The sequence below is a fragment of the Lichtheimia ornata genome (genome assembly GCF_029851405.1).
Source record: "Lichtheimia ornata isolate CBS 291.66 chromosome Unknown scaffold00153, whole genome shotgun sequence".
Classification (NCBI taxonomy): domain Eukaryota; kingdom Fungi; phylum Mucoromycota; class Mucoromycetes; order Mucorales; family Lichtheimiaceae; genus Lichtheimia; species Lichtheimia ornata.
This window is the reverse complement of record NW_026695472.1, coordinates 12,985-28,098: the sequence shown is the minus strand read 5'-3', so window position 1 is coordinate 28,098 and position 15,114 is coordinate 12,985. Positions and strand designations below refer to the sequence as shown.

Below are 15,114 nucleotides of genomic sequence, written 5' to 3'. Positions count from 1 at the left end.
GCACCTTGTGTGAAAGTTTCACGATCAAGCTTGCCAATCCCAGATTTCGCAATGTCGCTACCAGCCAAACTGGATCTGGGGGTCGCCCTCTTTGACGACGACGACCAAAAAAATATTTTTTGGGCTAGTTGCGACATTGAACGTGAAACTTTCACACAAGATGCTGTTGGCCAAGCCGAGCCCATTGCTCTATTAAAAACCACACGTTTCATTGTAAAGTTTGGAGATACAGGCACGTTTATGTTTTACCTATGCTGTAAGCGTGATGGAGTTGCTTTTTCCCAGTGGATGGTGTCGGCTGCATGAACGGAAACATGAAGAACTGAGTGAAATGGCATGTGGTGGTTACACACGCATGTCCTTGACAGGTTGCTGCACAAGTGGAATGATGATTACATACCTTTAGTCATTGACTTCATTTCTCAAGCTATATCTCTTGCTATGAAGGGAGGTGACAATATGGTCCGTACACTATTGAGCAACCATCATATCTAGCCTCCTGTTTAATAGATGCAACAACATTATCCATAACTGCCTTGGGAACAATAAAATAATGAGTTCGAGTTGCCATGACAAAATCTTAATTCGTTGCATAGCAGCTGTTGCCCATACAACCAGGGATCCCTTTCAATATGTATCCCCGATCGTATGGGTGAGTTGTAACATTGAACCTTCTTTGTAGTAATGAACAAGCCCGCTATCATTTGAAAGAAGAATACATAATATGAGATGACATGCACTTGTCATCTTCCCTCCTCTGTGTAACAACGCTTATCGTCTCATTCAATGCGCCATGCCAAGATTATGTATGCTACGTTACTAAGCAACCAACAAGGTGTACTTAGGATAGATAAGATGCCGCATCTAGGCATCTTTTCGATGACCTTTGTGCATTAGATACATTACGTTTCATTAGGTAGGTATGCAAGTTGCGTAAGAAGTTGTTTACGTGGGTGTGCCGCATACGGTGTAAACTGGCTTACAAAATGTAATGCCGCGTGGGGATAAACTCACTCACGTGCTCGTAATAGCGTCGTTGTCAGCAGCATTTTTCCCCCACACCCATATGACTGTGACCCCAGAATAAAATCAATTGGATTCGTGCTATCGAGCTCATTTTCTTTATCTTTATTCAAATGGCAGCTGTGGATACTACGAAAGTTTTCAAGGATAATATCTTTGCTGGAAAAGTCTTGCTCTGCTCTGGTGGTGGCAGTGGCATTTGTCGTGGCATGACCGAAGCCATGGTCCGTCATGGTGCAAAGGCCGTCATCATTAGTCGAACGTATGCAAATGGGGTGGCATGTCTATATAATCCCTGGTGCTCATTCGCTACAATAGTTATTCTAAACTCGAAAAGGCAGCTCAAGAAATGAGTGCGGCCACAGGTGGCGAGGTCTTGTAAGTTGTTGTTGTAGTGTCAGTTGTTCAAGGCTTGATAATGGTAACCATTCTCCTTTTGATATAGCCCTGTCGCTGCTGATGTACGCAAACCCGAGCAAGTTGAAAATGCTGTGGCAAAGACAATTGAAAAGTTTGGACGTATCGATTACTTGATCAATGGTGCAGCTGGCAACTTTTTGGCTCCTTTCAACAACTTGTCGTACAATGCATTCCGCACTGTCATTGAAATTGATCTGTTGGGCACCTTCAATCTTACCAAGGCTACTCTTCCTCATCTTAAGGCATCCAAGGGCTCTATCATCAATGTCAGCGCTACCTTGCATTACAATGGCATGATTTTCCAACAACACGCCGGTGCAGCCAAGGCAGCTATTGATGTATGTTTATATCCATTGTCATCATGCTGTAAATGCTTCATTCTCATTCCATGCAACGTAGGCTTTGACCAAACATTGGGCAGTTGAATTGGGTCCTCATGGTATTCGTACGTATACGTGAGACATGGGATAACATAGCATGATACTAAATGAATGATTAGGTGTAAATGGTATCGCTCCTGGACCTATTGTAAGTGGATGTTGATATGTTGAGTATTATATGGTTTGCTGACATCAAGATGATACATAGGCATCCACCGAAGGATTGAGTCGTTTGGCCGGAGGACTTCTTGAACCAGAGACGATCCCTGCACAGGTAAGCTTTAAAAGGTATTAGGATACCAAAGAAAGTTATCATTGACAATGAAATGATAGCGTGTTGGAGAAGTGGATGATATTGCACAATCGACCGTATTCCTCTTTTCACAAGGTGCTAGCTACATCACTGGTGTAACATTGGTTGTTGATGGTGGTCATTGGCTTACCAATACCAGCCCAGCTTATCCAGCAGCTGTTCTCGCCGACATTGACAGCAAGTTGTAGAGTCTCAAGATAGCGTATGATTCCCCGTTTTTAATAATCCTTTATTTAAAACAAAACAAGACGAGTCTTCTTCCTGTATTTAATTAATGGGCAAAATACATCCGCTTAGTCGGTGGCCATCATGTACTTGATCTTGGCAATAGCTGCACCAGGTTGAAGACCCTTGGGGCAAGTCTTGCTGCAGTTCATAATGGTGTGGCATCGGTAAACAGACATCTTGTTTTGAAGAGCTTCACGACGTTGGGCACCAAACTGATCACGAGAGTCAATCATCCAGCGGTAAGCTTGCATCAACACAGCGGGACCAAGGTACTCCTCCTATAGAAAAATTCCATCAATAAATGACGTTGATACTCTTTTTGCCATCCCACCCAATTACCTGATTCCACCAGTACGAAGGGCAAGAGGTAGAGCAGCATGCGCAAAGAATGCACTCGTACAAACCATCCTATTTTCAAAATATGAATACAATTGTCCCTTTGATCATCCCTTTGCTTCCCAATAAAGTCCCACTTACCAATTTCTTACGGTCCTCAATGGATTGCAAGTTTTCCTTACCATCAGCGGGAGGGGTGTTTTGCTTGAGATAAGGCTCGATGCTCTTGTACTGCTTGTAGAAGTGGGTAAGATCAGGCACCAAGTCCTTGACAATGTACACTAAGTTGGGTTTTCATGTGTCAATGATAATTCGACTCCCGATATATTCCGAGCAGCGTAAACACCACACACCCATCACCATCACCATCCTGGATAATACTTACTGTGAGGCAAGGGGTAGATCTTGACAGGCTTGCTAGCGTCACGGTTGATCTTGGAGATACAAGCAAGAGTGTTGCCACCTTCAATGTTCATGGCACAAGAACCACAAATACCCTCACGGCAAGAACGACGGAAAGTCAAGCTAGGATCCTGCTCGTTCTTAATCTTGATCAAAGCATCGAGCACCATAGGACCGCATTGGTTCAAGTCAATCTGATACTTCTCCAAGTAGGGCTTCTCGGTAGGCTTATCAGGGTTCTATATATGGATTGTTGGTTAGTAAAAGAGAGATAAACGTACTTGTGCCACAATCTCCTCCCCCATATGGGGTGACTAAAGTTTACCCAGCGGTAGATCTCAAAAGTCTTGAGCAATGGCTGTTTCTTGGTGGCAGGAGCATCAGTAGGAGAGGCCATGTTGCTCGAGGTGCTGGTGTTCAACATGCGTGCAACAGGCTAATGGGAGTCGGCAAAAGGTATGGGCGCGCGTCAATGTCAAAGATTAGTTACGGAGTCAATTGGAATCAGGTACAATGGACAACTCACAGCAGCCACAGAAGGAGCCACACGAGCACGAATTGCGGAAGTTCTCAAGCTAGCGAGGGCAATCGACATGGTACGGTTAGGAAGAGTAGGGGGGATATGGTTTAATGTAGAGAAAGAGAGTGAGTGAGAAAAAAGCTCTACCCCGTGGTGTTTTCAGCCTGCAAGCCGACCCTGGTAAGTTGAACCCCCGATCACTGGCTAAGAGTCAACATCATACATGGCAGCCAAGAGTCCAACAGTCAACATCATGCCACGACGCAAAAGTCAACATTATGGTATACAAGTGAGTCAACATTATAGCAAGCATCATGAGTCAATACCATAGCAACCATGAATTAATATCATAGCAACCAACATAGCATACGAGTCAACAAACATAGTAGCCACATCCTCCATCCCAGGCACATTCCATCATCATTATAGCATGTTCTCACAATAGGTAAGCGAGATCTACCACACAAATAAACCTGCATGCAGTATCAAGATCATCCATGGAGATCGGTCCTTCCTAACCTAGCCGCCATCTACACGTGACCATGCATGCATTGTCCACCCTATTATTTGCTTTGCTTTTATTTCACTTGAATAAAGAACAACAACATCGTTGTTTGGCTAAAAGGGAGCTTGTATATGATGTATGACGATAATCGTCACCTCAGCTGAATTACCCATGATATCCTAATACAGTAAGTGTGATACAGTCCTTAACGGAAGCCGGTTAAGAAATCATGCAAGGGGTACACACCTACATGCCATGCTTAAGGGAGCTGTAATTAAGGATTATCACCTATATCTCCATACGTCGATCAATCATCATATACATCTTAAAAAGAAAACAATGACATGTTGCATGAATCGAATTGCTTGGGCTTGCTTTCTTGAGCTGCACTATCGATGCGATAGGAACGGATAATAGTAATTCCATTTATCCATTTGGCTTATGAAATGCCGAAAAGATACACAAACATTGTCAAAAAGTACAATATGCATGATAGGATGATAGCAGTGGTGAATGGTATTTTGGGAGTGTGATATAACGATATGTACAATGGTCTGTCACTATCCTGCTTTTGTCACTTGTATCAGCAAATTTATCCTTGAAACGATTTCCTCTATGGAAAGTGATTAGTGAATGCTTGTGATGATCCTCCCTTCCCTCATACATACGTGATTCCTTTGCACTCATTGCTTCAAAATCATACACCTTATGGCTTTGATCCTTGGCTACTGCAATCTTGAAATTGGCGGGGGCTTTCTTGCTTTGTTTACATGATAAGACGGCACTGACATGGAATGATGTCTACGCACATATAGGGATTAGCACATGATCTTGTTTTCATTATACCAGCTATATCACTTACAGTTTTTACAGAATCAAACATCCCTTTATGTTCAGGGGGCATGATATGGATATAGTCACCATCGATTGCCAGGATACTTTCTCTTCGACCAACAAACATCTGCATCTTGCGATTGACCAGGTACTTTTTGTATTGTGACAGAATCCCGTTGTTCCCATTACCGCTTGTGGCTGTGGGTGGTCCGGTATTGAAGACCCCGGTATAATACACTTCATCCTTTTTCTTTTTGTTTGGTGATCGCCACATGTGAGACGCTAATGAACAAAAAAGTAAGCATCCAGTACCAGCTATGATGATCCTCCCTCCCCTCGCTACTTACAACTTGGTATTGTGAGACCTGCTCCTTTTTTCATCAAACATAACTCGGTAACGTCGTTCATGCTATCCACTGTTGTATCATTGGGAACGATGACATTGGTATCAGCGATGGTCAACATGTATTCATCAGGGTCAAGCTTTCGTTTCCGAGATACGAGCTCCAGCACGTCGCCAATGAACATCTCTGCATAAACGGGAATAGTGGTTGTTGCTGAGACCTCTTCATTCGTCAATAATCGGATACGGAAGTATTTGACAGGTGTCATTGGCATGGTGGATTTGGTAAGCATTGCCTTGGATGAAGGAATGGGTACAGCCACGGCAGATGAATCAGCTTCTTGTTGTTGCGAGGTATAACTTGGTCCCACAGGTACCGGATCAATGGGTCCCAAATCCACAGTGGTAAAAGTAGATCCATTCGCACTTGTCCCAGGTGCTGCCACTTGTGGTGGTGCCAAATGATTCTCCTGCCCTGCAGCCTTGTTACTCTTTACTACATCCACCGTGGGTCCACTTCTTCCCAATTTTGCACGTATAAGCTCGTTTTGTTTCACTATATTCTTACAATAAGTAACCACGATCATGGATCGATAAAGATGATCATCATCCATACCTTGATTGGGTGCTGTTCGACATAATGCAAATTGATCAAATGAAACCATGCTGATTTGGCGTGTACGATCGAGAGCTATAAATGATAATAGATCTTAGCCAAAACCATATCATCCCATATAGACCCATAATACCATTACTAACCTGGTAGATCCTCTTCAATTTCACCATCATCTTCTGCTATCCTCAAAACCCAATTGGCAATGTCGTATATCTCTTCTTCTAATGGCGGCTTCCGCTTCTTCTCAATATAATCATACAAGATGTAGCCAATGACATCATCCACAATGGCATCAGGTCGCACCACCAAGCTGACTGGTTCGTATGGATGGGCTGAGTGCGGTAAATAGACGCACAGCGTAATAGGATTGTTTTCACCCCTTCCAGATACAAAAGAGAATTCGCTGAATGGATTATCTGCAGCTGATGCACGTTCCTGAATCATTGCTGTTAAAGCTGATTTTGGTGTAGGACGTTTTGGCTGTGGTGGTTGTGGTGATGCTTGTGGTTGTGGATCTCTATTATAGCGTCGTCGTCTACGTGGATCTACTCTGATATTGCTGGGTAATTTGAATACTGGTGCAGCAGGAGTAGGTGCTTGAGCAATAGCTGATACAGGTGGAGGAAGTTTGATCTTGCTAATGACAAGAGGTGATAGTGGCTTCTCTTGGTGTTGTTCTTCATGTTGCTGTTCCTGATTGGATTGTTGTTGTTGTTGTTCTGCCAAGGGGAGTTGTTGCTGTTGCTGTTGTTGTTCAGGTACGTTGATGATTTTACTTTTTGCGCTCGCTCTTGATTCAACAGGCTGAGTGTATGGGAAAGAAGCTTGATCCCCTTCAACATCCAAAGAAGATCTTGGCGATGGATCAATAGGCGATTCGATGGATGGATGCAGTGAGGTCATTGTCGCATTTTCGCTGCCAGTTGTGCCATGAAATGAGAATGTTGTACTGGATGTAGTGCGTGCATGTGATCGTATCATTGTCTCTTTGTGGAGTGAAGAGGTTGTCGTTGTAGCTGATGCGTCTTCAGGGAACTTGGGTCGGTGTCCATTGTTTGCTTTGGATGCTTCAGTGATGCATAATGTGGGTGCTGATTGTTTGCGCATAGGTGTAGGTGGTAATGGTTTATCTTCCTTTGCACTATGATAATACACTCATTAAAAGTCGACTCTATACACCAGTTTATGCGTTCCAACATACCCGAGCTCTGCATCAGTAACTGATTCCTCATTTCCACTATCGGATGCTGCCGGTTTGGGGAATGCTGGTGGATTGAGCTGCATGTTCTCCTTCTTACGCAAGCGATAATGGCTGCGTTTCGTTCTCGGACTACTGATGAGGTTTGTGCCGGTCGATGTGCCTCCCTTGGCAAGGTAGCTGTCGTATACAGGCGAATAACAGTATTGCATTTCAGGGTAAGTGGGAGCTGCAAGTCGAATGTAGTCGTCTGACATGACCGTGGGTCGAAAAGATATTATCCGTTCGCCTCGTTCGTCCGTCCTCAGCAGCTTTATTCGCATTTCATGAATGAGAAAGTTGGCGTCCGTTATGAGAGACATGGGCTGTAAAAGAGAAAGGAGAAAGTAGAATGCAGGCGCGGTTGTCGGCGTGAAGTTATCAAAGCAGCAAATCCCGATGGCTCCATCATTATGTATACTCACTCACGCTCACACCCACACATACCCTCACCCTTGACATAATCCCATTAGAGTAGGTATGACATTAAAAGCATAGTATCGCCCATGAATTGATTTGTCTACTACTACTACTACTATCCATTGCTTGCTAGGTTTTAATTGACACATTGACATCTTCTTACATAGCCATAATGCACCCCAAGACACTGCTTCCTCCTTCCTGTGTAATGTTTGTGACCATGATTAAAACTTCATTTTGCTTTCATGCGACCATACAAGTCTCTCCAAATCATATGCAGTACCGCCTTGTTGCTAAGGATCGGCAGATTCCCTTCATCCACAAGAGTAGTAATACATCATTGTACTCAATAATCAATTCTCCCAAGGTTGCCATGGCACCTGACAACAACATCATGCTATGCGACGAGGCACTATGCATCATTATCTCGATATGACACGTGGTCTTGTGGACTATCCCTCTCTTCCTTTCCCTTGGTATTCAATAAACCTATGGCCTCCCTATTGTTAACCTTGCCTTTGACAAACGATCCATCACATCAAACAACATGTAGTAGACAATAGATAATGCAATTTCTTTACAAGATATATATAAACAAGGAGGGGGATAAATGGGGAAGCAATGAAATGGTACTGGTACTAGCTACTAGAATCTACTCGCTGCGTCCTGCAGTAGCCAGGCATTGATTGACAACTTCAAGCAAATGTTTGTTTTCCAAAGCAGCTGCTACTCGTTCCTTGTCGTTCAATTGCTTGTTGACGGCGTTTTCAGATTGATGCGTTCCCTTGCGTACTTTGATATCCACCTATTTGATTTGTAAGAATTTCATGTCACATGACCAAAAGATAATGTTTCCTTACCTTGAATCTCTCTGGCAAGCTACGTAACAAGCGCACCCGGATACATAGACCAATCAATGTAGCCATAGAACAGTGAGGAATAGTGGGTGTGAATTCCACAAGCACATGGTTTTCATTATTGTCCACAGTAATGTGTTGAAGTTGGGTGACGTTAAGTTGCTCAAGCGTCAATGGGTGTTCCGGATCGGAAATGGAGCGTAGCAATTCATACACTTCTTCGGCATCAATAGGATCCACAATATCGTCGTCGTAATCGGACTCCGTTTCCACTCGAATGGTGGTCAATGTGGGCTCGTAAACGATTGGATTCGCATTCAAAAGGGCCATTGTGTATAAAGTGGAAAAGAAGGTCGGACAAAGGGAAGATCGAAGATCCGATATTTTATCGATACATAGATTACCAATGATCTTTTGGCGTTGCTATGAATATCAGGTAGGTGAGTGTCTCACATGTAATGTATGGGAAAAGAAATCAATAAAACAAGTATATTTCGTATAATATAATATAACACAGAAGATGGGGAGGGAAGCAACTAAGAGCAATACTGATAGCACAAACAAAAAGTACAATACGGGAAAACGACACAGAACTCAAGGTGGATGGATGGGGGAGGGTGGTTGGGTAGATAGGGTAGTTAGGATAGGGATAATGATAAAATAACAAACGCGTGAACTAATTTTTTCTTTTCATGGGACGTAATGGTGTTGTGTTGTGTGTGTGTGTGTGGTGTTATGTGTGTGTTGACGATGGGAGATTCGTAATATGCATATTGTATCTGACATTGAGTCTTACTGGGCATACACCTGGTTGAGTCTCCAGGCTGCTGCTGCTGCATTGTTGGCTTTTTTGTCTAGAAACAACCTTGCAGTTGAAAGAACATCCTCTTCGGCCACAAGATCAAGAGGATCATTGGTCGCGTATTGATCTAGCTGAGCGAACGGTGTACGTAACGTGGTCGTAGGTGGATTAGATAGAAGGCTCATGTCCAAATTGGCTGAAAGGGATTGAGGCTGGTTTGGGCTTTGAGGCATCGTTGGTGGTGATGCATAACGAAGACCTGCGTAGGGTGCAACATTTCTCAATGGCTGTGTTTGTGGTGGGTAAAGAGGTGGTCTAGAAGAGATCATGGGTAAGAACATTGCCAATAGCCCTATCTCATCTTGTTTTACACTTACCGAGTCAATCCCATTGGCATAGTTGGAGGAGTCAATACGCTGTGTTGAGCATTGAGTGCCAATTGCTGTTGCTGTTGAAGTAACTTGTTTGCACAATCACTCTGCGAACGACCCCAGGACAAGCGAATTCTGGAATTGCCGATTTGATAACCATTCATTTGTTGGATAGCAAGTTCAGCTGATTGTCTATGAACATATTGAACAAAACCACAACCCTTTCCAGGTGGAATCTTGACCTGCATAATATCACCAAATGGACTGAAATATTGTCGCAATTCATCTTCGCGAATAGGAGCTGATAAACCGCCAACAAATACAGTGGTGTTGCTGGGATCAGGAAGTACTGAAGCTGGTTGTTGTCGTGGTGATCTCGTTGGAGGCGAGGAAATCGATGAATGTGAACGATTCTTTGGGGTTGCTACTGAGACACGAATAGGACGAGAACCGATGATGTAACCTTGCATCTCCATCAACGCACGCTGTTGATCATTTTGATCCGAGAATCGTACAAATCCATATCCTCGAGTCAATCCTGTCCTTGGATCCGTCATAATCTTTGCAGATTTACACGAGCGATAATGTGCTTGAAAGACACCCTGCATAACCTCATTCATCAGCCCCCCTGCCTATCTTTTTCTTTTTCATCCTTCCATCCCACTTACCAAGAGACCAAGTTCGGTACATTCAGGGCTCAAGTCACCAACAAAGATGGAATATTCGGGTTGTCGATCCTCACTAATAGTCTCAAATGAGCCACTTTTGCATTCTAAAGAATAAGTATAACCTTACCGTCGATCAATAAGACCACCACCAGATGCCCAGTTCAATTTAAACTGCTTGTGAGTGTTTGGAATAATGGTCCCGTTGAAAGTATTCAGGGCTCGCTGCGCATTCATAGTTGATCCGAAATCAACAAAGGCGTACCCAGCACTGGCTCTATACAGATCGTTAGCCCAATGAGCCCATGCACACCCTACAAAGGCAACCTACCCAGTAACTTTGTCCCGGATCACTTTCACCATGACCGTTTCGTTCAAATTGAACCACAATTGCCGGAGATACTGCTCATCCATCCATGGCTCTAGTTCACCCATCCTGGAAAGAACAATAAAATAGGATCATGCCATTAGCGTCTTTCACCCCATGAACGATATGAGCCAAACATACCATAGTGTTGTCTTTTGCGTCTCGGGAATCACAAGAGATGAGGATGACGAGGCCGAGGATAATGGCTGGTGTGCGAGATCGAAAGGGAAGGCCATCGAAGAGAAGGACGAGGAAAACAATCTCACACAATGGGAGAGGGCTAAAATTGCTGTCCTTCCGAGGCGGAGAGTATTTCTACTTATGAGCGCTGACAAAGAGATCGGTTAAATCCCCCCAAGCAACAAGCAGCGAGTTGCATGACAACCGTATTCTTGGAAGCATTCCCTGCCAACATTCTAATTAGTCATCATTACAAGTATCCATTCTCCTCGTTATTCTAAATCAAAGTCGATGCTCTTGGATATTCAATTACTTGTAGTACTATTATGTCCATATTTGAAGTCCCAAATGTTCCTTGTTGCCGATGTATATAATAAAGCTATGCGTTTCAAATGATCTATGTTCGACGCCAACATTCATTCTACTCTATAAATTGTCTTGTTTGTATGCTTGATGTCTATGGGATTCTGATATAGAGCGCCTGGATGGCATTTCAATTCAGTGCCTAGCTCAATCTCTTCCGTTTCTTACATATAAAGAAAAACGCAACCATACGTAAATGTCCATCTGCACTTTGCTGCGACATCCACCAAGGTTCTTACAATACATGTCTTTGATGCTGCGGTGCCTTCATCCGGACAACGATAGCCGACAACCCGCATCCCCCCAATAAATTTGCGTAACCTTCCGGTTAAAATTTGGCATAATGTCTGCCGTGTGTCTCTTTATCTCAAATGGAGATAAACAAGCTGCTCGTTCTATTTCGTGTCAAAAGTTACAATGGTTTGCGATGTAAACAATCTTCAAATGTGGTGAATAATATGGTAAATCTTTTCAAATCACGCGAGAGAACGTGACTAATAAAGAAACTTCTCACTTTGACATTTACCCAATGACGTTCACAACAATGAAAGTTGGATAACAATGAACCACTATGAATGACCATCTGTGTTAGTGCTAATACACAGGATTGCCTGCCATGACACGCATAGAAGCAATAAAAGGAAGTTGACGGCATCCTCTTACGTGATGTGTGTGGATTCCTGTGATCACAAATAGGAAGAAGGGAAAAGTTGGGGATGATCCATGAGCTGATAAATGGGTTCATGAGACAATAAAGTGGTAGGGCTATCCAGCTTCAACAATTAGATTACTATGGGAAGGGCCTTGGGTTGATTCGCCATGTACAAATCTGGAATAGACATAAACAAAGCCAAACAATGAAATCAATTTGGGATCATGATTCGTTTATTGTGCTCACTAACGACAATCCCATTACAAAAGAAATTAGCTAGGCTATCATGTATACTTTGCCATGGTATGCATCTATGTCTGTGTACTCGAATGCTGTAAGCAACAACAATGATGATCCGATTACTACCTGATGATATCGTAATATTGCTTGTAAACACTAACCATTATAGGTGATTGGCCTTCACATTGAAAAGGGGGGATGTAAATATAAGCACCCTTGCCTTGATCCATCCTTTCTCAATCCAAAGCCTTACCAGTAATCCAATCTCAATCATTTTGAAGCTGTAATGTTGCTCGTAAAGTATCCTCATAAGCGACAGGCACAGGAACGAGTAGAGAGCGAGAACGACATAAGGGTGATAAAAGCTGGCTGAACCAAAAAACAGTCTTCCTCCAAACGCGCCAACCAATAAACCATGTGATTCAACAGTGCTTGATAGCTGTCCATAGCTGGTACTAAATCGGTTGTCATGGAGACTGTGTCGGGCAATGGTGGAAGGGGTCAATTGCAAAAGTAGATCTTGGCTACGCGATCAAAAGAATAAAGCGTTTCTTGACATCCACAGCTGTACTACAATGTCGTTTTGTCTACCTCCTTATATTTGTAGCTAAGACGTTCACCGAGTGTTGGCATGGGCTGGAGTGTAGAGTAAAGCTGGGTTGCAGAACTGCAAGCGATCCTTTTCCGGTATAGCATTCCGGTAATTTTTTTTTAAACCGCCAGCGAAGAGCGCACAGACCTCTTGCTTTAATGTCGCACAAGTGAGCAAATGCTCCCATCTTCCACTTGTCAATGCCACTCATTTTAAGTATACAATGACATCGCCCTCAGTGTACATGTGTAATTCATGTGGGAGAAGTAGCGATTTGCTTTTGCTTTTGCTGTAGCTGATTGTCAAGTATATGGATCACGTAAGTTCACATCTATTATCAATAGTATATTGCTGTTGCTTCTTCATTCCTCGATTATCGTTGTGCGGGTGTGAACTTTCCTTGCCCCTTGATCGTTTACTTTCCTTCCGATCTCATTTCTTTATTAGCTCCAAACCTATAAAGCGGGATGATGATGATGGTTCTACTGAAGAATGAGTGTTACGGAGCGATTAGCTAAGTAACATGATAGATCTTGGAGACAAGGTCAAGCTTACATTGACAGCTGAGCGTAAAAAAGTCGCTTTATATAATATGGAAAGGATCCATAGGTATCACATCTTTACACTAACGAACGATGGTGATGATAAAGAAGCGACGGCATAGGTTCGTCAAATTGTTTATGCTAGGACCAAATGTACTTTATTTTACCTATGCACATACATTGCTTTGCTTGATGGAAGATAGTACTACGCTGATAGTAAATTCGTTGCCTTATCACATACTACACTCTTGAGGGAATTGCGGTGAACGCTGTGTCACATGATATGCAGATCCTTTGCACTACCTACCACCAATTCTGACAACAGCATGACACCATTCAATGGCATAAGCATTTTCTTATGATACATTGGAAGGGAACTTATGGTAATGATAAAAATCTTAAAGGTGGGGTGGGGGGTTGTATAAGCTTGGGTAAAGGACAGGGGCAGCGGACTATTTCCACTTGCAGCAGCCGCCACTTGTTCTTCCTAGCTGTTTTGTTCAATGGGAAAATGAGCACAAGCAGCGAGTACTCTGTTATGGTTTTCAACAAAGACCTTCCTCAATCTTCCTTGATACTCGATTCTCCTGTGACCCTTTCACAGCATCTGTTCAAAAACGCACCTCGGACCCTGTTTGACGAGATGGAATGCCGCAAAGCCGATCTGCAGGAACCATCGATCCACCACGATCACCCCCATGGCCCATTGGTAACCATCCCAGTCAGCAGTTTGAGTCGTTTAACTAAGCATTAGGCTATAGGGAAAACATAGCAACGATCGTGTCGAGCAGTTCAAGGTCGAGTCAGAGGTGAGGATCCTCCCATATGCTTCTATTATATACTACCTTTGGCTAAATCCAATCCTAGTTCTCTTGGAAATCACTAGTACGGCGGTTACGAGAGGAGAATGCAAGCTTGCTTAACACCGTAAAGTTGACGCGTGAGGATATTCGACAAGTCAAATATGAAAAAGCCGAGCTGGAGAGGACCTTAAGGTTGAGAAAGCAATCATCGGATAAAGTGATCAATGATCTACAACAGCAATTGGATGATGAAAAGGTATATCAATATCATAGGATTGGATTGTATTTGATGTTTACATTTCAATCTATAGAGATTACGAGAACAAGTATCGAAAAGAGTGATCGAATTGCAGGAATTGGATGCTGCCCAAGAGCACTTGCAGCACTTGCATCTCGAAGTGAATACCCTGGAACAGCGAAAGGAGCAGCTATTGTCTACGGCAAACGATCAACGACCGCAAACGAGTGATTTGGATTATGATACCCGACATCAACCTTTTGAACATCCACAATCAGTAAGTATTCATGGTCGTTTGGATACCTTGCTCAAGGGATGCTTATGAGATTGGAAAACAGCACCTGCTGGATGAAATTGAACAGCTGAAGACCTTGTTGGACGAGTCAGAGCGAAAATACGAAGACGAGAGGAGACGGCGACTGGAATTAAGTAAGTTGAATCTAGAGATTTAGGATCGCTTGCTAACTTGGTGATTCAACAGTGTTCCAAAAGCGCTATCTTTTGCTTGTCAATCGAGGATTTGAAGAGTGGTAAGTGTGATAAGAGGAACCTCCTACTTTGCCAGCATTGGCTAATGGTATTCTAGCGAGTCAACAAGAGCAGCAGACGCTCCAATGGCAGACTTTCAGCATCATTCGACAACCACCCTTTCACCAACATCAAAATGGCGCGCATGTGTCACACTCATTATAGCAATTCATCGCCTACGGTATGTGTGTGTTCTCCAACCTTATCTACATGCCTTTATTGACGCGTATACGTTTGCAGAAAATCACTCCATACCACATAAGAATACTTTAAGCCCCCTTTAATTGCACAGCAACTGTAAATAAACACTCATCTCGCTAGAGGAAGTGAGATAGCT

At 43.2% G+C, this 15,114-nt stretch overlaps 6 protein-coding genes across 6 annotated transcripts; 2 read left to right on the top strand and 4 right to left on the bottom strand.

Annotated features, from left to right (window-relative positions):
* Nucleotides 1–1,136: 1,136 nt before the first annotated feature.
* On the top strand, nt 1,137–2,324 carry O0I10_012755 (uncharacterized protein; the record flags this gene model as incomplete). Its single annotated transcript, XM_058492643.1, has 7 exons — nt 1,137–1,285; nt 1,342–1,401; nt 1,469–1,781; nt 1,843–1,888; nt 1,943–1,971; nt 2,032–2,097; nt 2,157–2,324. The coding sequence occupies 7 exons, from the start codon at nt 1,137–1,139 to the stop codon at nt 2,322–2,324; spliced, it is 831 nt and encodes a 276-aa protein (XP_058336601.1).
* Nucleotides 2,325–2,429: 105 nt separating this feature from the next.
* On the bottom strand, nt 2,430–3,697 carry O0I10_012754 (succinate dehydrogenase [ubiquinone] iron-sulfur subunit, mitochondrial; the record flags this gene model as incomplete). The annotated part of the gene is made up of 6 exons (XM_058492642.1): nt 2,430–2,642; nt 2,704–2,772; nt 2,842–2,981; nt 3,086–3,341; nt 3,428–3,538; nt 3,629–3,697. 6 exons carry the CDS (start codon nt 3,695–3,697, stop codon nt 2,430–2,432), a joined length of 858 nt encoding a protein of 285 aa, XP_058336600.1.
* Nucleotides 3,698–4,687: 990 nt separating this feature from the next.
* Nucleotides 4,688–7,375, bottom strand: O0I10_012753 (uncharacterized protein; the record flags this gene model as incomplete). Its single annotated transcript, XM_058492641.1, has 7 exons — nt 4,688–4,740; nt 4,796–4,928; nt 4,990–5,243; nt 5,309–5,860; nt 5,921–5,995; nt 6,064–7,061; nt 7,122–7,375. 7 exons carry the CDS (start codon nt 7,373–7,375, stop codon nt 4,688–4,690), a joined length of 2,319 nt encoding a protein of 772 aa, XP_058336599.1.
* An 854-nt stretch (nt 7,376–8,229) lies between these two features.
* Nucleotides 8,230–8,764, bottom strand: O0I10_012752 (uncharacterized protein; the record flags this gene model as incomplete). The annotated part of the gene is made up of 2 exons (XM_058492640.1): nt 8,230–8,382; nt 8,438–8,764. 2 exons carry the CDS (start codon nt 8,762–8,764, stop codon nt 8,230–8,232), a joined length of 480 nt encoding a protein of 159 aa, XP_058336598.1.
* Nucleotides 8,765–9,226: 462 nt separating this feature from the next.
* Nucleotides 9,227–10,875, bottom strand: O0I10_012751 (uncharacterized protein; the record flags this gene model as incomplete). Its single annotated transcript, XM_058492639.1, has 6 exons — nt 9,227–9,551; nt 9,614–10,209; nt 10,276–10,348; nt 10,403–10,549; nt 10,604–10,708; nt 10,781–10,875. 6 exons carry the CDS (start codon nt 10,873–10,875, stop codon nt 9,227–9,229), a joined length of 1,341 nt encoding a protein of 446 aa, XP_058336597.1.
* Nucleotides 10,876–13,746: 2,871 nt separating this feature from the next.
* Nucleotides 13,747–15,039, top strand: O0I10_012750 (uncharacterized protein; the record flags this gene model as incomplete). The annotated part of the gene is made up of 8 exons (XM_058492638.1): nt 13,747–13,917; nt 13,970–14,017; nt 14,076–14,267; nt 14,323–14,526; nt 14,588–14,678; nt 14,731–14,779; nt 14,836–14,958; nt 15,018–15,039. The coding sequence occupies 8 exons, from the start codon at nt 13,747–13,749 to the stop codon at nt 15,037–15,039; spliced, it is 900 nt and encodes a 299-aa protein (XP_058336596.1).
* Between the last annotated feature and the right edge of the window lie 75 nt (nt 15,040–15,114).